Genomic DNA, 27,886 nt, shown 5'->3' with positions numbered 1-27,886 from the left:
CTCTTCATGGAGGCTTTCATGCTATCAGTCTCATTTCCTTCATCATAGCACTACCCGGTTTAAGAACTTACAATTTTCAGGGCACTGGCTGGCTCAGTTGGTGGAGCATGTGACTCTTGATCTTGGGGTTGTGAGTTCAAGGCCCATGCTGGGTGTAGAGTTTACTTAAAAAAGAAAAAAGAAAAAAAAAAGAACTTGGCAATTTTCTCCACTGTCTACAAAATAAAACTAAACCACTCCCTCAAATATTTCTAATCCTTCCATTACCAAATTTTACCATTTCTGTTTCTCAATATATATTCATATTAGTTAGTGTTATGCTAGTTGCTATAACAAAGAGACCCAAATGGCTCAGAAAAGACAGAAATTCATTTCTTAATTTAGTGTCTGAGTTGCAGGCTGCTCCATGCAGTCACACGGTTTCCTTCCATCTTGTTTCTCAATCATAACCTCCAAGACATTGTCCTCAATTATAGGGTTGACTATCGATCACAGGACATCTTTTTAGCCCCTGAAAAGGCAAATAAGTAGGCTCACTATCTGAAAGTCTCTGCCTAGGAAAGGGTGAGCACATATCATCTCTACTCAAGAGAAGTTGGGAGACACAGCACAGCTGAGCAATCATATACCAAGCTAGTTAACACAGAAAGAGAAGTCAGCTGGCACTTTGTGCCACATGCCCTCTGCTTCCATTGTCCTGGTCTCTCCAACACTCAGTTTTTCTTTCTCTCCTTCTCCTCTCTCAAATAACATCTGCCCTGTTTAAGTATTACCTCCTGCTATGAGTACTGCAGCCATACAAAAGAATGCTTCAGTAAGCTGAAAAAAGTAGAAATGGTTCTAGGGCTCTTCAAAACTGATTTGTACATCCTAATCCTTGCCCTTTAGGAGGTGTTTTCCCCCAACTTTGTCTTTTACAACTTCTTAAATTCATGGAAGTGGATTTTAGAGATCTTAAACAATGCTCACTGAGTAATAAGTAAGCAGGGGAGGAAGGGGGATGGGGGTGGGGGTGGGGTTGCTAATAGCACAGGCAAAATCCACTCCAATGGCTGAGTCCCACTACTGCAACTACCTGTCCTGACTTGAGAGTACTCTAATTTGGACTAGAGTGCAGTCTTTTTTTTTTTTAAGATTTTATTTTTAAGTAATCTCTACACCCAACGTGAAGCTCAAACTCACAACCCTGAGATCAAGAGTCACATGCTCCACCGACTGTCCCAGCCAGGAACCCCGAGTGTAGTCTTGTTACCTAAATTGATGTAAAATATCTACATAAACTGTGCAACAGAGGGAAGGTAACACAGATAAAAGGGGTATCAAAGAGAAGCAATTTGGCAATATTCATCCAGCATTATTTGAGGGAGAGACATTGAATCTGATGAACAGGATCATTGTGGTTATTATTATTATTTTTTAAAGATTTTATTTGTCAGAGAGAGAGCGCGCGAGTGTGCACAAGCAGGAGAAGCAGCAGGCAGAGGGAGAAGCGAGCTCCCCGCTGAGCAAGGAGCCCAATGTGGGAATCGATCCCAGAACCCTGGGATCATGACCTGAGCCAAAGGCAGACATTTAACCCACTGAGCCACCCAGGTGTCCCTCATTGTGGTTATTAGAGAAGTGTAAAAATAATTGCTTCTATATGCTGAAGTATTTAGGGAGAAGTGTACCAGTGTTGGCAGCTGATTTGGAAATACCTTAAGAAAATAAGATAGATGAGTAGTGGATAGAGGAATAGAAAAATTGCTAGACAAGTGATAAGGCAAGTGTAGTGAAATATTAATGGTAGAATCTAGTTGGTGAGCATATAGATGGTCCTTGCAAAATTCTTTCAGCTTTGCTGCATGTTAAAAATTTTTATAATAAAAGAGGGAAAAAACCTGCTAACATTTTTAAAACACTTTTCCTGTGTCAGACCCTTTACACTGATGATGGCATTTTGTCCTCGGGACATGTCTGTGAGACAGACAAGCGCAGAGAGGTTAAGTGACTTGTCCGATATCCCATGTTTAAAACGCAGCCACACTAAGATTTAAATCCAGGTCTGTGTTATTTGCAAAGCCAAACACCTTAGTTATGGTACAGGGATAAGTCAACAGACTTTTTTCATAGCCTCCATAAAATATTATTCAAGATTCTCTCACTCACTTTGCCTGACTCCTTATCCATAAAGCAGTCTTCCTACTTCTTCCCAAACAACTTGCACCTGGGAAAAGAGTGCCCCGGACCCTAATGGATGAACTACATCTCTGCTCACAAGAAAAGCCTCTGATCAAACTCCAGAGCTGTGCATGGTTCTCAAATGGTTGTGGAAAACAGATGTCATCTAGGTGGGGTATTGGGTTTTCATATTAATCATTAAATCAAGAAGCTCCTCTCAGTTGTGATGTTTACTTGGAAGGGTAGGATGCCATTTCCTTTTGGCTCTGTTGTCCGTTTGAATTCCTCGGTAGGCTGCCATTAACCTGGGGCTCTCCTGTCTCCTCCAAATACTTTCCCTAACCTCACCTACCACTATCTATTGCTTTTCTGGCCCTCCCCTATTATCACTTGACTTCTAAGATTTACTTCTGTGTTACATAGTTATTACAGCGGCAAGAATATACTCAACAGCATTACAATTTTCGACTACTAATGGAATTTTTACTTCTGTTGGTGTCATAAACTGATAGCAATAAAATGTATTGCCAAAAATACTACTACAATTTGTATGGCCTTAAAACATAAATGTACCAAATGAACATCTCTAAATATAACGGTTTTTATGGGGCAAATTTGTCCCCTGCTGTGTCTTGGCTTCTGTAGGAGAGCACAGTAAGTTGACTATCATGGCTCTAGTGAAGAGCAAAGCCTGTCTTAGTGAGTTTTGAGGGACCGAACTCTTAGAATAGTAAATAAAAAAACATGGATTCCAGAGCCCTTCCCCTATGTATTGAACCAGAATTTTTGAGAATGGGGCCAAGGAATATGCATTCCAAATAAGCTCCCCAAGTGATTCTTATGACTCCCAAAATTAAAGAACCACTATTTCAAACCCCTTGGGATATTTTGGAAATCTGTGACCAAATTGTTGGTTGTCAAAATGATTTGGGGGCCCTGTGGGCACTTATTGTGGGGGGTGGCTAGAGATGCTACATGCCTTCTAGGGAGAATCTGGCACAGCCAAGAGCTGGCCCCCATCCTTATGATTTCCCAGTGTCTCACCTGATACTCACAAGCATGTAGGTAAAAAATCTATTATAAGCCTGGAACACAATTCCATTTTACATATAAGCACAAAATATTTTTCACGTGGTTTTCATATACACTGAATTCCCCCAGGAATGCAACTACTGTGTAAATCAAAAGATTGTTTAATTAGAAAACTTTTTTTAAAAAGATTTTATTTACTTATTTGACAGAGAGACACAGCGGGAAAGGGAACACAAGCAGGGGGAGTGCGAGAGGGAGAAGCAGGCTCCCCAAGGAGCAGGGAGCCCGACGTGGGGCTCGATCCCAGGACCCTGAGATCATGACCTGAGCAGAAGGCAGACGCTTAACGACTGAGCCACCCAGGTGCCCCTAATTAAAAAACTTTTTGAAAGTTGTAAAATCGCACCTTTGACAGCTCACCATAACAAAACAGCATCAGGCTGCATGGGCAGCACTCACATTCACTGTGATGCTAATACGTAGGCACAAACATTTGAAAACCTCATTACGTCTTTTATTTATTTATTTACTTATAAAATATTTTTATTATTTATTTGTCAGAGAGAGAGAGCACAAGCAGGGAGAGCGGCAGGCAGAGGGAGAAGCAGGCTCCCTGCTGAGTCAGGAGCCCAAAGCGGGACTCGATCCCAGGACCCTGGGATCATGACCAGAGCCGAAGGCAGACACTTAACTGACTGAGCCACCCAGGCATCCCTCTCATTAAGTCTTTTAATGTAGTCAACCCCCAGTGTGTAAAGAAAAACTCAATTTTGGGGGCGCCTGGGTGGCTCAGTCGGTAAAGCGACTGGCTCTTGATTTCGGCTTGGGTCATGATCTCTACATCAATGGATCAAGCCCCGCACAGGGCTCTGCCCTCAGCATGGAGTCTGCTTGTCCCTCTCCCTCTGCTCCTCCTCCCACTCGCTCTCTCAAATAAATAAAATCTTAAAAAAAAAAAGAAAAACTCAGTTTTCTTCCTTTATTCTCATGCTATCAAACCTACAACTTCTGATACCAGATGTGTGGGATTTTTTTACACACCAAACGATTCTGTGTTACACCAGCTAGCTGTCTTACAATTTAACTCAATTCTGACACTATCTACCTGGAGAGCATCAGATCCCACAGATTTAAGGGCTCAGTCCCATAAGACTGCCCCCACACTTCAGATGCCAACTACAAGTAGTAGGTCCCCCAGTTACCTATAACCTCTGTCCAACTTGGCTACACACCAGAAGTTCCCATGATCTCCCCTTTGGATTCAACTGTCTGCCAGAACAGCTTACAGAACTCAAGGAAACATTTGCTTACATTTACCAGTTTAGTCTATAATAAAGGATATGATAAAGGATACAGATGAACAGCCATATGCACAGATACACGGAGCAAGGAATGTGGGAAGGGTGGTGGGGCTTCCTTGCCCTCTCCAGGCAAGCTACTCTCCCAGAACCTCCACATGTTCACCAACCTGGAAGCCCTCTGAACTCCATAATATTGGGATTTTTATGGTGGCTTCATCACATAGGCATGATCAATTATCAACTCCATTTCCAGCCCCTCTTCCCTCTTTGGAGAATGCGGGGTGGGGTAGGGCTGAATATTCCAAGCTTCTCATTGCAGCTTGGTCTTTTTGGTGACCAACCAGGAGCCAATAAGGAGCTGCCTCATTAGAACAAAAGACATTGCTATCACTCAGGAAATTCCAAGAGATTTAAGGAGCTCTGTGCCAGGAACTGGGGGCAGAGACCTAAGTATACATATTTCCCATTATTCACACCAAACATTTACATATTGAAGTGTTATTTTTTTTTATAAATGGCTTTTTATTTCTCCTGGATATTGCTGTTAGACCATTGTTTTATTTGCTTGACAATATACATGTGAGGTAGATTTTATCTATGAATTTCACTTGAGGATAGTAAAGGGGATGTTACAAATATAAGTTATAAAACAGTGGACACTGATCTGATAAGGTGAAGAATCATTGTTCTTGATACTAAAGAACAGGCTTAAACACATAAAATCTTTTTTTTAAATGATGTAGCAATCAAGAAGTCACATCTCTCAAGAAACAAACAAATCTGATTAGTAAATTGATGTATTGTGGGCCTATGATCCCAGAAGAATATGAAAGTGAGATAAAAAATGAAATTGCTTTATAAGAAAAAAGATGCCTGTTATCAAACTGAATAGATGTGTTTATAGCAAAGTTTCATAATAAAATCAACCATTGTGGCCCCCCATAGGCTCAGAAGAGCTATCCAAATGCAAGGTGTACAATATACCACACACTAAAGACCAGACATGGTGGGATGTTTAATAACCAAACCAGGCTCAAGGAAAAAAGGTATTGATCACTAATCAGGAAAATTCATTCAGCAAACATTGAATATCTGCTATATATGCCAGCCACCAGAAATAAAGAGACTCCCTGCTTTCAAGGATTTTATATTTTAAGTAAGGGAACCAGGCACATAACTAGAAAACTGTAGTTCAGTGTGATAAGCAGGATGATAGGTAATATGCTGTTTTTTATGTTGCACCGATGTTAGAGGAGGTCGAAAGGACGTGACCACCAGTTGACTCTCAAGCTGGGCCATCAGAGGCTCTTTACCTTCTTCCCTGTCCTTGGAATATAGGTTCTACTCACCATTCCCACACTAGGAGCCATTTCAAGGGTGCAGCTTTAAGAGAGTAATGTGTTGAGACCATCTGGACTTTGTATGTGACTGAAATCCATTAAGGCCTCAAAATAAACTTTTAAGAATCTAGCAAGATCTACTTGTCTTGCAGCTGCCCAAGACAAACCTTGTTTGTAAGTTCCCTTGCTTATTAAACCTGCAGTTTACCAATCTGGAGTGGTGTGCCTTTCTTCAGTCTCTCCTTGTCCTCAGTGTACAGGGGCCAGTTTTGAATTTTACTCGGGGAACTACTGATGTTGCTAACCAAGGACAAAGAAGGAACAGCCTATCTGGCTAAGGGAATCTGTATACTGAATCTTAAAAGGATGAGTAGGAATGAAACAGGTGAAGAAGTGTGTGTTAGAAGTTGGAGAGAAGGGAGATAGATGGTGAGCAGGGTCTCAAGGAAAGGCTATGCAGGTTGTGTGGCCCTCGTGGGGAAAGTTATTCACAAGTCTATTCAGATACTTTTAAAAAACTGAGGTATAACACACATAAAGTGTGCAAGTCTTTACACACCAGTATAGCTCAATTTTTAAATATATGTAACCCATGTTAAAGATATACAAAGTCAGGGGTGCCTGGGTGGCTCAGTCGGCTGAGCATCAGACTCCTGGTTTCAGCTCAGGTCATGATCTCAGGGTCGTGGTTGAGTCCCCACTAAGGCTCCACACTCAGCGTGGAGTCTGCTTGTCCCTCTCCCTCTGTGCGGCATGCATGTAAGGGTGCGTGAGCTCTAAAATAAATAAATAAATATTAAATTAAAAAAAAAAGCTATCCAGACTCTAAAGTGGTATTGAAATAGGGAAGAGAGTCCAGTGTAAACTGAACTCAACTTTGATTTGTGCAGGGGTGACTGGGCATTTTCAATGGAGAAGGGGGAAATAGGGAGGGGAAATGAGCAGTCAGGGATGTGGAAATTCATAAAAAATGGGAAGGGGCCATCTGTGTTTGTTAACCAGCATTTATTGAAGTTAGGCTCCCACTCTCCCACAGAGACTAGAAAGAGTCATCCTGTCTTTAAAGATTTTTATTTATTTATTTATTTATTTATTTATTTGAAAGAAAGAGAGCACGAGTGGTGGGGTGCGGGGGGCAAAGGAAGAGAGAGAAGCAGACTCCCTGCTGAGCAGGGAGCCCAATGTGGGGCTCAATCCCAGGACCCTGAGATCATGACCTGAGCAGAAGGCAGATGTTCAACTGACTGAGCCACCCAGGTGCCCCCAGGCATCCTGTCTTTAAGTGTTGGCTGGAATAAACGGTGAATTCTTTTGGGGGTCTTGTGCTTTCCTAAGCAGCAACCAACCTAAGGATGGCTGACATCATCATCCTGGACTTGAGTGGTTAGAAACTCTGCTAGTGTTTGTTCAAGCCTCTTAGTGTAAGGGGTGGGAAAACTAATTTGTGCTAAGAGATGGAAGTTGTTATATGCCAAGACTGAGGACTTGTGAAAAACAGGGCTCAGAAGAGCCTGACTAGAGTTTGGCCAAGGAGAGAGTCTTTATCGCCCACCACCCAGATCAAGATATAAAACATTTCTAGCAACTCGGAAGGCTCCCTTGGGCCACTTCTCATCAATATCTACCCCAAAGGTACCCAACATTCTGCCCTCCATACAAAAATTAGTTTTTATCTGTTTTTTGAACTTGATATACAGATATACCCTGTTTTATTGCTCTCACTTTATTGTACACTTTGCAGATTTTTTTTTTTTTTTTACAAATCAAAGGTTTGTGGTACCCCTGCATCAAGTAAGTCTATTGGCACTATTTTTCTAATAGCATTTGCTCACTTCATGTCTGTGTGTCACCTTTTGGTAACTGTCACAAAATTTCAAACTTTTTCATTATTATTACATTTGTTATGGTGATGTGTGATCTTTGATCTTTGATGCTACTATTGTAATTGTTTTGGGGCACTACAAACTACAATTATGTAAGATGGCAAACTTAATAAATGTTGTGTTCTGACTGCTGCACCAACCAGTGCTCCCCATCTCTCTCCCCCTCCTCAGGCCTCCCTATTCCCTGAGACACAGCAATATTGAATTAATTCAATATTGATTGAATTGAATTGAATTGAATTAATTCAATTGAATTAATTAGGCCAATTAATAACCCTGAAATGGCTTCTAAGTGTTCAAGTGAAAGAATAATCACATGTTTCTCACTTTTTTTTTTTTTTGAAGTAAGCTGAACGACCAATGTGGGGCTTGAATTCATGACTCTGAGATCAAGAGTCTCATGCTCTATCAACTGAGCCAGCCAGGTGCTGCTCACATGTCTCTCACTTCAAATCAAAAGCTAGAAATCATTAAGCTTATGAAGAAAACAGGTCAAAAGCCAAGATAAGCCAAAAGCTAGGCCTCCTGTTAGAAATAGTTAGCCAAGTTGTAAATGCAAAGGAAAAGTTCTCGAAGGAAATGAAAAGTGCTATGCCAGTGATCACACGAACGGTAAGAAAGAGAAACAGCCGTATTGCTGATATGGAGAGTTTTAGTGGTCTGGATACAAGACTGAATCAGCCACAACATTCCCTTTAGCCAAAACCTAATCCGGAGCAAGGCCCTAACTTTCTTCAATGAAGACTGAGAGAGGTGAGGAAGCTGCAGAAGAAAAGTTTGAAGCTAGCAAAGGTTGACTCATGAGGTTTAAGGAAAGAAGCAATCTCTACAACATAAAAGTGTGAAGTGAAGCAGCAAGTTATCCAGAAGATCTACCTAAGATCATTAATGACCCTGACTATGCTAAACAACGGATTGCCAATGTAGAGAAAACAACCTTCTATTGGAAGAAGACAGGACCTGAATAGCTAGAAAAAAGTCAGTGTCTGGCTTCAAAGCTTCAAAGGACAGGCTGACTCTCTTGTTACGGGCTAATGCAGCTGGTAACTTTAAGTTGAAATCAACACTCATTTACCATTCCAAAAATTCTAGGGCTCTTAAGAATTAGGCTAAATCTACTCTGTCTGTGCTCTATAAATGGAACAAGGCCTAGATTAAACACATCTGTTTCAAATACAGTTTACTGAACACTTTAAGACCACTATTAAGATCTACTGCTCAGAAAAAAGGGGTCCTTTCAAAACATTACTGCTCATTGGCAATGCACCTGGTCACCCAAGCGTGCTGATGGAGATGTACAATGAGATTCATGTTGTGTTCATGCCCGCTAACACAACATCCATTCTGCAGCCAAAAGATCAAGGAGTCATTCTGACTTTTAAGTCTTATTATGTAAGAAATACATTTTGTGATTTGGCTAGTATTTTAGTAACATTTCATTCAAAGTTTGTTTTCTAGACTAAACATAGGGTTGGTATGAAGCAAAAAAATCTAATGGTTAAATTTCCCATTTGTGTTTTATTTTCTTGAATACTTTTTTTCAGTTATTTGTTTAAGGAGATTTAAAAATCATTGCACTTTGGTCAGAAAAATCACAAATATATCTTATAAATGTAAAAAAATAAATACATTTTGATTTAGTAAAGTTGTAGGATACAAAATATACAGAAATCTGTTGTGTTTGTATATACTAGTAACTAGCAGAAAAAGAAATTAATAATCCCATTTACAACTGCATTAAAAAGAATAAAATACCTAGGAATAAATTTAACCAAGGAGGTGAAAGATCTGTACTCTGAAAACAATAAGACATTGTTAAAAGAAATTAAAGATGACATAAATAGAAACATAGACCATGTTCATGGATTAGAATATTGTTAAAATGTCCATACTACTCAAAGCAATCTATAGATTCAATGTAATCCCTATCAAAATACTAATAATATTTTTCACAGAACTAGAACAAATAATTCTAAAACTTGTATGGAACTGCAGAAGACCCCAAATAGCCAAAGCAGTATTAAGAAAGAAGAATAAAGCGGGAAAGATCATAATCCCAGATTTCAAACTATACTACAAAGTCATAGTAATCAAAATAGAAGGTACTGGCACAAAAATAGACAGATCAATGGAACAAAATAGAGATCCCAGAAAAAAAAAAAAACTTCTACATTTATAGGGTCAATTAATTTAGGACAAAGGAGGCAAGAATATACAATGGAGAAAAGACAGTCTCTTCAATAAATGGTGTTGGTAAAACTGGAAGCTACTTGCAAAAAAATGAAACTGAACAACATTCCTACACCATACTCACAAATAAACTCGAAACGGATTAAAGACCTAAATGTAAGATCTGAAAATATAAATCTCCTAAACGAAAACATCTCTTGGACATTGGCCTCAGCAATATTTTTCTGGACGCCTCCTCAGGCAAAAGAAACAAGCAAAAATAAATAATTGGGACTGCATCAAACTAAAAAGCTTTTGCAGAGCAAAGGAAACCATCAACAAAATGAAAAGGCAAGCTACAGAATGGGAGAAGATATTTGCAAATGATACATCTGCTAAGGTGTTAATAGCCAAAATATAAAAGGAACTCATGCAACTAAAAAATCTGATTAATAGCCAACAGACATATGAAAAGATGCTCAACATCACTAATCATCAGGGAAATGGGAATCAAAACCACAATGAGACCTCACACCTGTCAGAATGGCTAGTATCAAAAAGACAAGGAATAAGAAGTGTTGGCGAGGATGTGGAGGAAAAGGAACCCTCGGGCACTATTGGTGGGAGTGTAAATTGGTACATCCACTATGGAAAACAGTATGGAAGTTCCTCAAAAAATTAAGAAAAGAATAGAATAGAAATATATGATCTAGTAATTCCTCTTCTGGATATTTATCTGAAGATAACAAAAACACTAATTTGAAAAGATACGTGCACTCTTATGTTTCTTGCAGCATTATTTACAATAGCCAAGATATGGAAGCAACTTAAGCATCCAACAATAGAGGAATGGACAAAGAAGATGTGGTATAGACCATGGTGTATTACTCAGCCATTAAAAAAAAGAATAAAATCTTGCCATTTACAACATGGGTGGACGTAGAGGGTATTATGCTAAGTGAAATAAGTCAGAGAAAGACAAACACCATATGATTTCACTTACACATGGGAGCTAAAAAGCAAGACAAATGAACAAAGAGACAAAAGCAGAAACAGACTGTAAATACAGAGACCAAACTGGTGGTTGCCAAAGGGGAGAGGATTGGGGGGATGGGCAAAATAGGTAAAGGGGATTAAGAGTTATAAACTTCCAGTTATAAAACAAATAAGCCATGGGGATGAAAAGTACAGCATAGGGAATATAGTTAGAAATATTGTGATAGCTAGAGCTACTCTATGACCCAGCTATCGCACTCCTGGGTATTTACCCCAGAGACACAGATGTAGTGAAAAGAAGGGCCATATGCACCCCAATGTTCATAGCAGCAATGTCTGCAACAGCCCAACTGTGGAAAGAGCCAAGATGCCCTTCAACAGATGAATGGATAAAGAAGATGTGGTCCATATATACAATGGAATATTACTCAGCCATCAGAAAGGATGAATACCCAACTTTTACATCAACATGGATGGGACTGGAGGAGATTATGCTAAGCGAAATAAGTCAAGCAAAGAAAGTCAATTATGATATGGTTTCACTTATTTTTGGAACATAAGGAATAGTATGGAGGACATTAGGAGAAGGGAAAAATGAAGGGGGGGAAATTGGAGGGAGAGATGAACTATGAGAGACTATGGACTCTGAGAAACAAACAGGGTTTTAGAAGGGAGCGGGGAGCAGGGATGGGTTAGCCCAGTGATGCGTATTAAGGAGGGTACGTACTGCATGGAGCACTGGGTGTTATACGAAAACAATGGATCATGGAACACTACATCAAAAACTAATGATGTATTGTATGGTGACTAACATAACATAAAAAAAAATTGTGATAACCTGGTATGGTAACAGCTGGTAATTATACTCATCATGGTGATCATTTTGTAATGTATATAATTGTCGAATCACTACGTTGTACACCTGAAACTAATATAATATAGTGTGTCAATTATAATTCAATTTAAAAAATTGTTTTAAATAAAAAAATTTAAAAATACATTTCATAAGGCTACAGCTGCCACAGATAGTGATTCCTTTGATGGATTTGGGCAAAGTAAATTGGAAAGCTTTTAGAAAGGATTCAGCATTCTAGATGCCATTAAGAATATTCATGATACAAGGGAAGAACTCAAAATATCAACATTAACATGAGTTTGGAAGAAGTGTATTCCAACCCTCATAGAAAACTTTGAGGGGTTCAAGACATCAGTGGAGGAAGGAACAGCAGATGTGGTGAAAACAGCAAGAGAACTAGAAGTGGAGCCTGAAGATGGGACTGAATTGCTGCAGTCTCATGGCAAGACTCTAATGGATGAGTTGCTTTTTATGGATGAGCAAAGAAAGTAGTTTCTCGAGATGGATTCTACTTCTGATGAAGATGCCATGAAGACTGCTGAAAAACAACAAAGGATTAAGAATATTAAATAAACATGGTTGATAAATCAGTGTCAGGGTTTGAGAAGATGGACCCTAGTTTTGAAAGAAGTTCTATTATGGGTAAAACGTTATCAAACAGCACTGTACAGAGAAATCATTCATGAAAGGAAGAGTCAATCAATGTGACAAACTGCATTACTGTCTTATTTTAAGAAATTACAATAGCCACCCCAGACTTCAGCAATCACCACTCTGATCAGCAGCCATTAACATCAAAGCAAGACCCTCCACCAGCAAAAAGATTTCAACTCACTGAAAGCTCTGAGGATTGTATTTTTAGCAATAAAGTATTTTTAAGTTAAGGTATATACATTGGGGTTTTTTTTTTAGATATAATGATATTACACATTTAATACACTACAGTGTAGTACAAACATAACTTTTATGTGCCCTGGGAAACTGAAAAATTCATTTGACTCACTTTATTGCAATATTTGCTTTATTGTGGTTGTTTGGAACCAAATCCATACTATCTCCAAGGTATGCCTATAAATGGAGTCATATGGTATGCACGCTCTTGTGTATAGCTTTTCATTTGTAAGACTCATCCATATTGTTGTGTGGCAATAATACATTCTTTTTCATAACGGGAGAAATCCACGGTATGAATATATCGCAATTTATGTATTCTGCTGTTGATGAACATTTGAGTTGTTTTCATATTGTTGAGCAGTACAAATAAAGATGCCTTCAATACTCTTGCCCATGTTTTGATAAATATAAGTATTTGTTAGGTATAAACCTAAGAGTGGTACTGCTAGATCATATGATACTTATTATTTTAGGGTTAGACACCAATTTATATGCCAATTTTCCAAGGTTATTATACCAATTTATATTCCCACAAAAAATATAAGGGAATTCCATTTGTTTCACATTCTCACACTTGGTATTCTTTTAATTTTAGCCATTCTGACACAGGTGTAGCAATATTTTATTATTATTTTTATACACATTTCTCTTTTGACTGAGCGCCTTTTTATATGTTGATTTTATATGCTTATTGTCATTTGGTTATCCTCTTTTGTAAAGTGCCTATTGGGGTCTTTTGCCCACTTAAAAAATTGAGTTACTTTTTCTTACTGATTTGTAGAATGAATGAGTTGGGTCCTGTGTGAGGCAGATATCAAGATGAAATCATCAGTGCAAGAGATATATACGAAAGAAAAAGGGGAGAGAAAGAAGGAATAGGCAAGAAGAGTCTCCAGATACAGGTCTGACACTTGTGAAAAGGGAAATGGAATAATTGGACAGGAACAGAATCAGACTGGCGTACATCTCTAAGAGTCTCAGCCAGCCCAGTAAGGAGCTCTGACACAACGACTCCCCATAGAGAAGTCCTGTACTCGCTAGAGATAGCGAGCCCTTGTCCCACAACTGTGCTCATAATTGGCTAGGTGCTTCCAAGGAAACATGTGGCCTTGGCTTGCAAGCTGAGGTAGATCCTCTCTAGAAGGGAGATCTGAGCAAAGTAACTTCATGGATGCCACAGAATTCTTTACCAGATGTATGTATTCCAAGTATCTTCTCCCAGTATGTGGCTTGCCTTTTTATTCTCTTAGTGACACCTGTTAATTTTAATTAAGTCCAATTTATCTATCTTTTCTTTGGTAGTTATTGCTTTTTGTATAATGTTCAAGAAGTCTTTGCTTTTCTCAAGGTCATGAAGGTATTCTATGTTTTCTCCTAGAAGTTTTATTATTTTGCTGTTCACATTTAGGTTTATGATCCATTTTAAATAATACTTTGGGTATGGGTATAAGTTGGGGTCAGCTTTTATTATTTTCCAGATGACAGATTTGTTCCAGCACTAGTTAGTGAAAAGGCCTCCTTTCCCCCACACCACTTGCAGTGGAGACTGTTATAAACAAGAGACTGTACATGTATGGGTCTGTTTCTGGATTTTCTAATCCAGCCCATTAATACCTAAACTTGTGCCAATATCACACTGTCTTAATTCCTGTAGTTTTATAATAAATGTGGATATCTGGTAATGTACATTCTTCAGCTTTATTCTTTACTATTGGCTTGGCTATTCCAGGCCCTTGGCAATTCTACATATACTTGAGACTCACCTTGTCAACCCCAACGATATGCTGGGGTTTTAGCTGGGATTCACTAAGCCTATGGATTAATTTGGGGAGAACTGACATTTAAACAATATTAAGTCTTTCAATCCATGAACATGGCATGTCTCTGGGGAGGAACTTCTAGGCAGAGGAGAGAGTAAGTACAAAGGCAGATGGATAAGAAACCATATGGCTTATGGAATACGAGAAGCTATGAAGCAGTTCAATGACGTAAAAGTGCAAAGCATGGAATGCAGAAAATGAGGCTAAAGAAAGTCTGATGTGCATTCATACAGAAGATTCAAGCAGCAATGGATTTGAATAGGTTTGAATGGCTTTCAAAGGGGACAAAAGTGTAGGTGGGCACAATAGGAGACCATTCCAGGAGTTTAGGTGAGATATGATGAAGATTTGAACTTGGACAACGGCAATAAAGTGGAGAAGAAATGGATTCATATTTTATTGGTAAAATCTGCAGGACTTGGTGATTGGATGTTGTGGGGTTGATGGGAGATGCTAAAAGTCAAAGATGGCTCCCAGCTTCCTGACCTGTATCTGGGTAGATGGTGGTACAAGAAATATGGGGTAAGAGTACACTTGGGAGAAAAGATGTTGAGTAGGTTGAGTTTGGGATGTCTATGGGGCTCCCAAGTAAGGAGTACCTGACACAGAGGAGATATTTGTTGAACTGAACATTAACAACAACTGGGGACCCTTGAGGAAAAACATGTGCTATTCTTTTCTATAAGCCCCAACAACTAGCTGCTTATCATCTTTACAGTAATAAATTTTTTCACCAGCGTAAGCCCCCCCAAAATCAAAACCACCACTTACCCTTGTTGTTTTTAGTCCATCCATTACCTTGTCACGTAATCTTTCTTTTTCAAAAAATTACGCATATCCTGTACAACTAAAATATTTTCACTTTTCAGATGTGGAATCTTTCAAGAGGGGGTTCAGCTACTTTAAAAAATAGTGAAAGGTGGGGGGGATGCCCAGGTGGCTCAGTGGGTTAAGCATCTGACTCCTGGTTTTGACTCAGGTCATGATCTCAGGGTGGTGAAATGGAGCCACAAGTCAGGCTCAGTGCTCAGCAGGGGGTCTGCTTCTCTCCTTCTGCCCTGCCCCCAGCTCGTGCTTTCTCTCTTTAAAAATAAATAAATCTTGAAAAAAAAAAAATAAAGGGGCACGCCTGAGTGGCTCAGTCAGTTGGGCTTCTGACTCTTGATTTCGGCTGGGGTTGTGATCTCCAGATCGTGGGATCGAGCCCTGTATCAGGCTCCAGACTCAGCACAGAGTCTGCTTGGGGTTCTCTCTCTCTCCTTCTCCCTCTGTGCACCGTGCCCCCCACCACGCCCCCAGCTCTCATGCATGCAGGTACACTCTCTCTCTCAATAAATAAATAAAATCTTAAAAATAAATTTAAAAAATTAAAAACATAAGAAATAGTGAAAGGATTAAAAAAAAACTTTTAGGGGCGCCTGGGTGGCTCAGTTGGTTAAGCGACTGCCTTCGGCTCAGGTCATGATCCTGGACTCCCAGGATCGAGTCCCGCATCAGGGTCCCTGCTCAGCAGGGAGTCTGCTTCTCCCTCTGACCCTCCCCTGTCTCATGCTCTATCTCATTCTCTCTCTCAAATAAATAAATAAAATCTTAAAAAAAAAAAAACTTTTAAAGAGGTGAGATGGGGCACCTGGGTGGCTCAGTCCATTAAGCAGTTAAGCTTAAGTGTCTGCCTTTGTCTCAGATCATGATCCCTGCTCAAAGGGGAGCCTGCTTCTCCCTCTCTGCCGCTCCCCCTGCTTATGCTCTCTCGCTTGCTCTCTCCTTCTCTCTCTCAAATAAATAAATACAATCTTAAAAAAAAATAAAAAGGGGAGATAATAAAACCCATAATAAAAGGGGAGATAATAAGCTTAGTCATGTGACAAAAAGAGCCCTGGAAGTAAATATAAACATGCTGTCCTATTAGTGAGAGTTAAATTAGTCAGAGTCTTTGAAAAATAAAAGATAAAACTTAGTTCAAAATTCTGTAGTTTTACTAAATCTCTTTAGCTGCAACTTGTGATTTTATAGATTGGAGTGGTTTTAGAACTGGTCTGAAGTCTGCAACTGGGACAGACTGTTGTTTGGTCCAGAACTCTTCAGTAAACAAACATTATTATCCCCTATTAAGTTCAAGAGGTGCCTAAAACCAATCAGTTTCTGGGGGTGAAATATAAATAAATACACGCAAAATATTCTCCATTCCTATTTGTCATTCACCTTCCTAATGGATTCTTAAAAATCTCTCCTCAGTTCTCCCTTACAGCTCTAACCTTGGGGGTTGTAAGGGTAAATACAAGTTTAAAAAACTAAATTAAAAAATTTCCCTGGTCCCAAAAAGGACAAGAAACTTCACCTCCTTTCTTTTCATTCAGCAATTCCTTTAAAAAAATCAAAATTGTAAATGATTTATCTCTTTGAGATGTATGTGCACCTTTAAAAAAGCTAAGTAAGCCTCGTGCCAGTTTTGAATCCCCCTAAGGTCCTTCTTGGGGGCCTTGAATTTACCTCTTTGAAATGGAAGTATCAAGGAGGACGGTGCCCCACCTCCACCTCCCTGTCTTTGTGGGAGTTTAAACCTCAGCTTTTGGTTTCCAGCTGTAACTTCGTATTATTTTTTCCTTTGGATAAAGACAGCAGGTCTGTCATGGATTGTATCTGCCTGCTACATAAACAAATGAGATTTTTTTTTGTCTTTATAATCTCTTCAGTGCATCACAGCATGTTTTAATGCTTATTCAATAATAAAGTTGTTTCATTGTTTTCTACTCTTCGTGGAGGGTTTTTATATTAGGAGATTTTATTTTTAATTATTCACCCAACTGGGTCCTCCAGTTTTCGCGCTTATATAGCTGGCTGATAATCCCCATTCCCTCTCCACACTTGTTTTAGCCAGTAAGGTATAGTGGAAAGAGCATGGAGTTAGACAATCCTGGATTAAAACTGTGCTCTTCTTGTTACCAGAACTTAACTTCTCTGAAGTATTACCTTTATTATTTTTTCTCTGAAGTATTACTTAATTCTCAGAACCCCTATTACATCATCTATAAAATTAGAATGTTATAAATGAGGTAAATAAACTGACACACAGGAGATTCTTAGCCCATGAAAGAAGCAAAGTTATACTAGAGTCCCTCAACACACTGAACTTTCTTTCGTTCCACTCCCCCTTTCCTCGTGGGTATCTGTCAAATCCTAAAACAGCGTTTCCTTCACTAATCCTGAGCACACCGCGTCATAAGGCAACGAACTGGAAGGGCGGATCTTAAGAGTTTAAAAAGTTTTCGTAGGTAAACTACGTAAGGTTGACAGAACCTTCGTAGTTCAGACAAAATGGGGGAAAATCAGACTGCGGGGGTCCCCAAATGCAAATCCGTGAATTACAAATGAACACAGGGGCGAGCGGCTTCCTCACTTCCCCTGCGGGGCGCACCGGGACGTCGGAGCTGCGCCGCCGACCGGTGCGGGGGCGAAGATTTGCATGTACGAAATTGGGAAGAGGGGGAACCACCCATCGAAAACCCCGAGCCGCCGTCCGCCGGGGCCCGGGAGAGCCAGCCCCACTTCGCCGCCCGGTCCGCCCCCAAGTGCTCCCAGGCGGCCGGCCCCCTGGACGGCAGCGCACCCTCCCACCCGCTCCTGAACTTTAAACCACGCGCCTAAGAACAACCTGGAGGAGGGGGATTTCTCCGGAGTCGGCGGCTTTCGCACGCTCAGGACAGTCACCGCCCGGCTCCCAGCGTTCCCTGCGCTCCCGAAGATCCCGCCTCCCGCTGCTGCGACCCAGTCTCAAAGCCCAGGGCGGCAGGGGCGGGGCGCGGGGCAAGGACGGGGCGGGGCGCGGGGGGGGGGCCTACGTCAGCCGCGGGAAATCCCCCTCCCGCCAGGCTGCCTACCTCTAGGCCCGGCAGGCGCTCGGGTTTCGCGGCGCTCCGCCCCCTGCCCCTGGCTCCCGCACCTTGGACGGCGAAGCCGGGTGATCCGGAACGCGAGAATTAAGGGGGTGGGAAGGTGTGAGCCGCAGGTCCCGAGGAGGGCGGGAAGGAGGAGGAGGCCCCGGGGGTTGGTCAGGCGGACTGGGGGTCCCGCCGGCAGAGTCCCTCCGCCGCCGGACCGACGCGGGCTGATTGTGGCGGCCTCGGGTCGGACTCTTGAAGAGGGCGGCGCGGTGAGCTCAGCCATGGCCTCGGGTGAGTGTTTCAGGCGCGGGTCCGGGCCGCGGGAAGGAGCTCGTCCGGGGGGTCTTGCAGTTCAGGGTGTCGGGGTCTCGGTTTCGGTTGTGTGCGTTCTGTCTTTCAAATTGTCTCACCTGGCAAATTGTTAGCCTTTAAAAAAGTTACCTGGCACGGGGTTTGCGAGCGAAATCAAAGTCACGCTCTGTATTTTGATGCCCTTATAATAGCCGGAACCTTAGAAATTCCCAACGACTTGATTTTTAGGATTACGGAAGTAACACGAATCTAAATGAGGACGGAGAGTTCTCGTATTTAAAAATTGATTTATATTGAAATGGTGGTTTTATGTTTTAGAACAGGAATGAAGAACCTTCAGACCTCAGGAGTACTCTCCTTTTTTAGTTTAATTTCATCAAGTGCCAGGAGGTGATCGCTGGATGTGTTGACAGTTGTACAAAATGTGGTGCGGCTTTAAAAGTCACCAGTGGTATAACGGGTCTTAAGTTGCTTCAACAAAGTGGCTAATTTCTACTATAAAGCGGGTACTTTCTAGTTTACGGAGAAGTCTTTTTTTTTTTTTTTCTTTGTTGGAAGAAAGGGGGAAAGGAGTATTAGAATATCCGTGCTTTAAAATAGGAGTAGAAATGAAAACTTTACATCACTAACGTAACAATTTATTTTCAGTTAACCGATGCGTAGATCTCTTGCTTTGGGGCGGAAACGAGTTTACCAAAAAACAGGTTAGAGGGCAGGGGAGGGAGTCTCATATATATAGCCGTGGTTTAGATCTGCCTGTAACCTAAAGGGAAGTAAATCAAGTAGACTGTGTTCGAGTTGGACCTTTACAGGATCCTGGCAAGGTTCACAGGGCCCTTTCTCGGCCGACGAAGCAGCGTGAGCAGAGGCAGGGAGGCCTTGTAGGGTAAGTTAGCGCTATACTAGGAGGCTGAAGGTTTTGGGGGACCTGTTTATGCTTGACCCGCGTCCTCCCAAGACCCTGGTTCAGTGACCCTCAGAGGCTGATATCTAGCTGAGAAGAGGAAGTAGAAAGCATTAAAGGATTTTTTTTTTAAGGGGTTGAGCAGAACAATGCCATAGCTACTGCTGTAGGCCGAAAAGGAAATTGGGGTGGTTCACATGACATTTGATTTCAGTTTGTCTGTGGTTTTTTATGTGACAATACAAGTGTAGTTTAAAATATTTCAACTTTCTCTTTACCCACTTCAGTGACCCCAAACTTTCAGATAATTTTGTAAATTTATAATTTAAAAGCACGTTTAGATTAAAAGTGCAAAGATCTGAAATATTTGGCTAATTTATTTGATGACAGAAAGATTTTGTATGAAAATAGTAAAGAATGGTAAGGATTATAAGCATTATAAGTAAAAAAAGGTCAGACTGCTGGCAGTTTAACCAAACTTCATTGATATGTGGTATGAGTGTAATACTTCTAATTCTTTTAAAAGAGAGAAAAGAACTATTTACATAGAAGGTAAGATCCACATTATTAAAAAATGATACCATTTAAAATTTGTTTAATGGTACTATATTTTGTACTGTTGTGAGGACTGATTCCCTAAATTGAAGGGGAAAAAATTTAAAGGAATGGAAAGTTGTAGGGTAATTATCTTTTTTTTTTTTTGCCTTTTCTGGAGTTGCATTAAAATGGGACTATTTAAAATATGACAGATTATTTAAATTGTAATTCAGTTGTTTGAAAACTGCAAAGGAAATTTTTAAAAAGGAGTCTGGGAGTATTTTTCTTAATCACTTGTAAAGGCCTTAGAGAGAAAGATTAAGTAAATTATAAATTCTTATCCTGTTTTGAAACAGTAATTGAACTGAAAGAGTAATAGGAAAAAAATTTTGCTTAATTAGTTATCACTGTCTAGTTTAGATTATTTGTAGTAAGGTAGTAGTAAAACCTCAAAAAAGTATTTTTATTGATTACCAGGCACTTAAGACCATTTCTTCTTTTCTCACCGGATGTCATGTAAATAGGTATGTGTAGCTGGATTTGTTATATGTAAAGTAACAAACGTAGAATATAAAAGTAACAGATCATAATCTCATTAGCAAAAATTTAAGTACCATGAGTAATGGGGAATTTAATATATAGATATATAAAAATTATATATATGTATATGATTCTATAGGATTCTAAATTTTGTTCAGGTAAATTAGCAAATTATTTAGGATTTCACAGATCGGGTTCTATTAAGCTGTCTTTATGGCCTTTTTGTTTTAACACCTTGATTTCTGTCTTTTGACACAATTAATTAGAACAGGTACTGTTAAGAAAAATGTTCCCTGTCCCATGTAGGGTGTGCATGAGCAGTCACTACTCTTGTATATTTATGATTCTGTTTTGTTTAAGTAAAATTAGCTATTTTGTCTGGATTTAAAGCTTCTCATTGTTCCTGTAGAAAGTGCAAAATATTCTTATGCACAGATAGCTCTGTTTACTTGTAAGTATGGTAAAATATGTTTTAAAATTTGATAATTGATTTTTCTTCACAGTGTTCTTTAGTATAGATCTGTTGGGTCATAAAATAGGAAGTACATGAAGAAATTGTTTTTATAAACCACACTACTTCCAACTCTGTGGTGTGGATCTCAAGAGAACTATAAGTATTTCTCTTGAGTAAGGGGGGAAAAAATCAGCGTAATTATGATGCAACTTAATCATTAATGATAGAGCCGGAAGCTGGAATTGACAACTAAAGCAAATGACTTTTTTTAAGTAGAAGACTACACACTATAAACATGAAGGCTGTTTCCAAAATGTGGCACGTGAAAATGTAGAGACAACTACTGTATAAAAGAATTAAGGTGATATATGATAGGGTAAAGGGAATGAGTGAGTGAAATGGCTAAGGAGGAATTGTGATGAAACGATATTGGGAACATCTGGGGTGTGTGTAGTATCTTTCCCAAATACAATATAAGAGGCCTAGGATTTCCTTCTGTTCCATCCTGCTTTCATCTGTGTTCTCTGCATATGATTGGGTTTGTAGGCACATGACCCAAATACTTGCATGGGACATACTTATACTAAAAAAATTTCTTTGTTTAATTCATTTTTTTTTAAAGATTTTTTATTTATTTATTTGAGAGAGAGAATGAGAGATAGAGAGCACGAGAGGGAAGAGGGTCAGAGGGAGAAGCAGGTTCCCTGCTGAGCAGGGAGCCCGATGCGGGACTCGATCCCGGGACTCCAGGATCATGACCTGAGCCGAAGGCAGTTGCTTAACCAACTGAGCCACCCAGGCGCCCCTGTTTAATTCATTTTTAAGTAGGCATCCTGTAATTTTTATTTTTAAATCTGGCAGTCTTAAGATAGATGAGTTGGTACTGCCATTTATTTTTAATTTGATTAAATACCTGAGTAATCTAGGACAGCTTTTAAATATTTCTCTGCTTTTTCATTCTGGAAGTTAACATTTTTTTCAAGATTCCCTCTCTCCCCACCATAATGGAATCTCTAGCAGTAGAATCTCTGTTGTGAAGCTCTTGCATCTTTTATTTACCTTATGGTGTGTACATCAGCCAAATACTCATCTGAAAATTCCCTTACTTGGATGCTTAAGACTTGAGAATCAGCCTCCGAAATTGGAATAAATCTGGACTTTAGCCAATAATGAACCTGGTTTTATCCCAGTTCTGCCACTCTGTAATATAAAAATGGGAATAACTACTACAACATCTTGTTTTGAGGAACAACAGAGACAATTCATGCCCATAAATGTGTTTTCTTATATAGTGGAGCTGTTTGGAGACTCAGACCCCTAGGAAACAGGAGCTACTAGAGGTAGTTGGCACTCACTATTGAGTATCCTGACATTCTAGAATTCTGTGAAACCTTCAAAACTTGCAATAATAGAACAGATGCTAGATAGAAAATAGTCTTTCAAGACTTTATGAGAATGTGCATTTACTTTTAAATAATTTGGAATGGTTTTCTGTATTTTTAAGCTAGTGAAGAAAAATTTGACAGTGATGTTTGGAGGCAGTGTATCTTTTCTCCTTTGTCCACTTAAATGATAGTAAACATTCTGAAAGAAAGTAAATCAAAAATTTCTTAGATAGACCGTGTGTCCTTTTACTAATTTGATTGATATAACTTATCCTTCATTTGATTTCTTTTGCACCTTTTGTGTTAGTCTTTTTCTATCATGTGGGAATAGGCTTAAGTTTTCATTGCCCCTTTGTTAATTGAATGCCATTCTATCTATGTGAGAAATGGTAACTCTAAATTTTGATCATAATTAGGAAGAAATGGAAAAAGTGTGTCTTAAGGTAAAGAAGCTTATCACCATGATTCAGTTGGGTTCCTAGGTTTGAGGAAGGATAAATAGATCTTATTTTCTTTTTCTCCAAAGTGAGTAAAAGTGATACTAAGGAAAGTATATATTGTTAGCTCCATCTGCTCCTTTGGCTCTCAGGCAGTCTGTTATCCCATACTTCTGCGAGGGAGATGCAGTCTGCAGTCAGTCTCAGCTGTGGTGTTGATACATTAGCGTGTGATCACTTGCTTGCCCTATTTTAAGAAATGTTACTGATGATAATTACAGTATTAATTTTGCAAACAATTTACCTTTTAAATAAATTGGTGTGATTGAAGGCTATCCCTATCATAATGCTTTTTTCCCTTATATTTGGCTAAGCTTTTTAGGGTGGGAGAAAAAAGAGTTAAAGTCGTCAGAATTAAAAAAAAAAAAAAAAGTCAGATTTTTCCTCTGCCTAGTTTGTCACCCAGCCCATACTTGTACATGAATTTTTGGATTGCTTTTCTGGATATGTGTATTGTTTCTGCTTCTTTATGTTTTAGGGCTCTGGTTCCCAATCAGGAGTGTGTTAGAATTGCTTGGAAGGCTTTCCCAGAAATATGTCGGGGCTTTAAAGATTTCTATTTCTATTCAACAGATTATAGGTGGGATCAGGGCATGTATGTTTTTTGAAAAAGCTTCCAAAGTGATTCTAGTATACACCCCCACTATGAACTCTGTTCCAGGAATTTCATTGGATCTAAATATTCACTTGCCTATTCCAAGATGCATTATCTTCTTAAACTAAGTTGTATTTATTTTAGGTTATTTGTTGTAATAAGTTATTGTGACTTTACCTCTAGCTGTTTTTATGCTTTTTTTAAAAATTTGATCAATTGGGATCCCAGCTATCATATTTGCTAATGTCATTCATAATTTCTATTTCTTATGGCTTCATAATTTTGAAATTTATCATCTGTAAAATGGGAGATAATTCCTGTTCTGTTTTTATGAAGATTAAAGTTAAGAGGATCAAATGAGAATATATGTAAAAGTACTTTAAAACAGTATTATAATTACTGTAATTAATTTTTTCCTGAACAATTAATGCTGGTTCCTGGTGTTAGCCATAAAGTTTTACTTAATGTGTTTATTTCTGACAATTGAGACTCCATTTTTAACTTTTATTTCAATGTAATTTTTTAATCTTAAAAGCTCAAAGAGCATTTTTTTTTTGCTTAAGTGCAAATAAAAACATAAATCTATCTTGCAAACATTTTGGCTCTACTTGAAATATTATTCTGGTCTGTATTAGCATTTTACAATATTGTTAAAAATGTAGGGGTCAATCCCAGCTTTGCATAGTATTGGTTAAAAAAAAGTACATTGCTTAACCTTAAGCTCAACTTGCTTAACCACTTTGAAGAAATTTCAGTACTTTTCAAAACTGTAGTGATTTGAGATAATCTTAGTTAAGAGTACTTATTTTCCCTACAATTCTCTGATTTACACTTTACCTTCTTCCACTCCGTACAAAACTACAGTTCCGCACTCTGTCTTCAGGAAGAATGGCACTTCAAACACAGTACTAAGGGAGGAAGTAACAGGTACATTATACTGATGTATGATGTAAATGATGTAAATGATTTATAGCTGGGAAGTGTTTTTAAATCATAAGTACAGATAAATTAGACTATGAATAGGTATGAAGAGTAGAAAAGTATAGCAATTCTAATACCTACAAAGCACTATTTTTTTCCATAATAGTGGAACCTAATAAGGAAAATCTGATTAATCACTAATACGATCCTTCCGATATTTGTATAACTTACACAAACAAAAAGATTTTTAGATTTTCAGTTATTCACTCCCCAGATATTTACTGAATATCTGTGTGCACGGCACTGATGAGGAAGTCACAATTCCTGCCTTCAAGTAGCTTGATGAAATAAAACAAGGAGCTTTTTTCAAGAAGAAATAAAACAGTGAGTCTTCCCTAAATTATAGTTATTTGGAATAATTGTCATGAACAAAATACTATGATAATTTAGAGGAGGGGAGATTATTTCCAGCTGGGGGAATATGAAACATTACAATAACATATTACCTGGTTGATAATGAGCGTTTTTACCAGTAAAGAGCTTGTACAATAGGAAGAATAGATTTCAAAGGTTTTTTAAGTACTTGATATTATATGATCACTAATATTTGTCATTTTTATAACTTCACATCTTTAAAAATTCTTTTATCTTTTAACAACTGCTTTTCTGTTCTCTTGCCTATAGACTTTTCTTACAAATACTTTCTAGTTTAAGGAAGTGTTGTGTAACCAATGAAATATTTGAAAAATCCCTATGAGCCTAGCACTTTTATTCACACTCTTCCCTCAGAAGTTAGCCACTTACCATTAATGATGTAATTCTCTATCAACTTCCCACCAAGACACCTTTATTTTTATTTTTTTTAAAAGATATTTATTTATTTGAGAGAGAGAGAATGAGAGAGAGAGAGCACATGAGATGGGGGGAGGGTCAGAGGGAGAAGCAGACTCCCTGCCAAGCAGGGACCCTGATGCGGGACTCGATCCAGGGACTCCAGGATCATGACCTGAGCCGAAGGCAGTCGTTTAACCAACTGAGCCACCCAGGCGCCCACCAAGACACCTTTAAATAAGTAGTGGGCAGGGATTTATTTGACCTTTAGTTAAAGCACATAAATTATTTAAGATATCACTTAAAAAATACTGTTGAGTATTTCGAACTATTGAGAGGAAAATGTACTTTCTTTTAAGTACTCCTGCAATGATACATAAGGATGTGAAATATTTGAAGCTGAAATGTGAATTTGAGTTATTCATAATATACAAGGATATATAAGTATGTGACAGTGAAAAATGAAAGGCATCTGCATGCCTTACATTTTTCAGTAAAATTGAAATAAGTATTACGAACGTGATTAGGTTAAAGTCCGGTTTCCCTGGCTCTACGAGTAACTTTCCTCAGTAACCCAAAGTAGAAACTGTGGAGCCTCAGTGATTCTTTACTTGCTCCTAACCCTAATGTTCAGTCAGTCACCAGAAACTGTCAGTTTTGTTGAAATAATCCTTCACTCCTGCTACTACTACTAGATGTCAGACATGCCCTCACTGTTGCCCACAGTACTGTCACAGCCTCAAAACCGATCATCATACTCTTTCTCCTTTCTTTTCAATCTGTCCACTGCCACCACAGTTCTTACTCTAAAATGTCAGTCCAATCATACAGTTCCCCTCCATAAAGCCATTCATTGATTCTTTGTCACTTGTGGAATAAATCCAAATCCTTAATGTCCTTTGTTTTTTTTTGTTTGTTTTTTAAGATTTTATTTATTCATTTGAGACAGAGATAGAGAGAAAGCATGAGCAGGGAGAGAGGCAGAGGGAGGAGAAGCAGGCTCCTCACTGAGCCAGGAGCCTGATGTGGGGCTCGATCCCAGGACCCTGGGATCATGACCTGAGCCAAAGGCAGATGCTTAACGATCTGAGCCACCCAGGCGCCCTCCTAATGTCCTTTGTACTTTGTACAGATTTGTACAGATTACAAATGTACTCTGGCTTTTGGTTCCAACAGTAGAAGTGTACTCCACTTCCACTGTGGCTTCACTGGTCATTTTTAAACTCTTCCTCTTCTGTGCTGCTGCGCCTTTGGACACACTGTTCCCTTTCACTAGAAGGCCTTCCCTTCTACTCTCCTCACCTTTTTGCTTCATTAACTCTTTTTTCTTTGATTTGACACAAGCATCCCTGATTCTTTTGCTTTTACTATCATTTAATGCACAATTTTGTTAGCATAAACAAAATTTTGTTTTGTTGGACTCTTCTGTAGTCTAATAATTTGTGTTGTTTGCCTCACTGTTCTATAAAATTCTTGAAAGTACCAGTTGCTACGCCATCATGGTATCACTATAAATCATTTTCAAGAAAGCATCTGAAACAATAGTAGACAACATTTATTGAGTATTTGTCATAGGTGTGATACTTGATAAGAATTGAACACACACTACCTTGAACCTCACAACATGAGGTAGGTGCTATTATTATTCCCATTTCATAGATTAGGAGACTTAGAAGATACATTTCTAGGGTCCTTGCTATTAAGATATGGCTAAGTAGGACTCAAAAGGCCTCTTCCTCACACTGTACCAATAAGATCCATTGTGTTACCCTTTCTAAAGATTTGCTTGCATTCTAACGGGATAAGTCTTTAGTCAGAGAAATGGATTATCTAATTGTGGGAATTTAGAAATCACTAAACTGATGGAAGGAAAATGGGGTTTTTTTGAATGGAAGACATCTTCATGCCCCTGAAATAAAGACACATTGCCAAGTACCCTACTTGTAAGCACACTTGAGTGTCTTCATTGAACTTTTCATTTCTATAGTATGGATAATAAGGGTAAAGATGCATATGTTTTAGACAACTTTACTGACATATAATTAATTTATAATGCACATGCTTAAAGTTTGCAATTTGATAGCTTTTGACATATGAATACAACCTTAAAATCATCATGACAATCAAGATAATTAATATATCCATCATCCCCCTGACTTTCCCTATCCATTCCACACCTGTTCTTAGGCAATCAGTGTTCTGCTTTTTTTTGATTATAGTTTACATATTCTAGAGTTTTATATAAATGGAATCCTACAGGATGTGCTCTTTTGGTCTGGCTTCTTTCAGTCAGTGTAACTTTTTTTAAATTGGGAGTATAGTTGACACATAATGTTACATTAGTTTCAGGTGTATAACATATACAATTCATCCATGTTGTGTAGATCAGTTCATTCTGAAGTTCCGTATTTTGAATTACATCTGTTTTAGAAAGTAAGTAACTTATTTTCCTCTTTTGTGTCTTCAGTAAAGATTTAGATGGAACTGATTGAAAATTCTGTTGAGCTTAAAATGAACACTTCTGGAACTTGTTTTGTTGTTCTATGTATCAGTCCCTTAAGATTCCAATGGGGATATT

General features: G+C 38.9%; 1 protein-coding gene across 3 annotated transcripts in view; it reads left to right on the top strand.

Moving 5' to 3' along the window:
* The first annotated feature begins 18,318 nt into the window (after window positions 1–18,318).
* Window positions 18,319–27,886, top strand: part of REL (REL proto-oncogene, NF-kB subunit) — a 34,112-nt gene continuing 24,544 nt past the window's right edge. For 2 of the 3 annotated variants that reach the window (XM_027621642.1, XM_027621641.1), the window contains exon 1: window positions 18,319–18,623. In XM_027621642.1, coding sequence (XP_027477443.1) covers window positions 18,614–18,623 — 10 coding nt within the window. In that variant the 5' untranslated portion in view covers window positions 18,319–18,613. Of the gene's footprint in view, window positions 18,624–19,418; window positions 19,531–27,886 lie in introns of those variants that run through there. The other variant, XM_027621644.1, reaches the window with a different exon arrangement.

This window comes from Zalophus californianus, chromosome 8 (genome assembly GCF_009762305.2).
Source record: "Zalophus californianus isolate mZalCal1 chromosome 8, mZalCal1.pri.v2, whole genome shotgun sequence".
NCBI lineage: Eukaryota > Metazoa > Chordata > Mammalia > Carnivora > Otariidae > Zalophus > Zalophus californianus.
The sequence above is the reverse complement of the archived record's forward strand: the minus strand, read 5'-3'. Positions and strand labels throughout refer to the sequence as shown.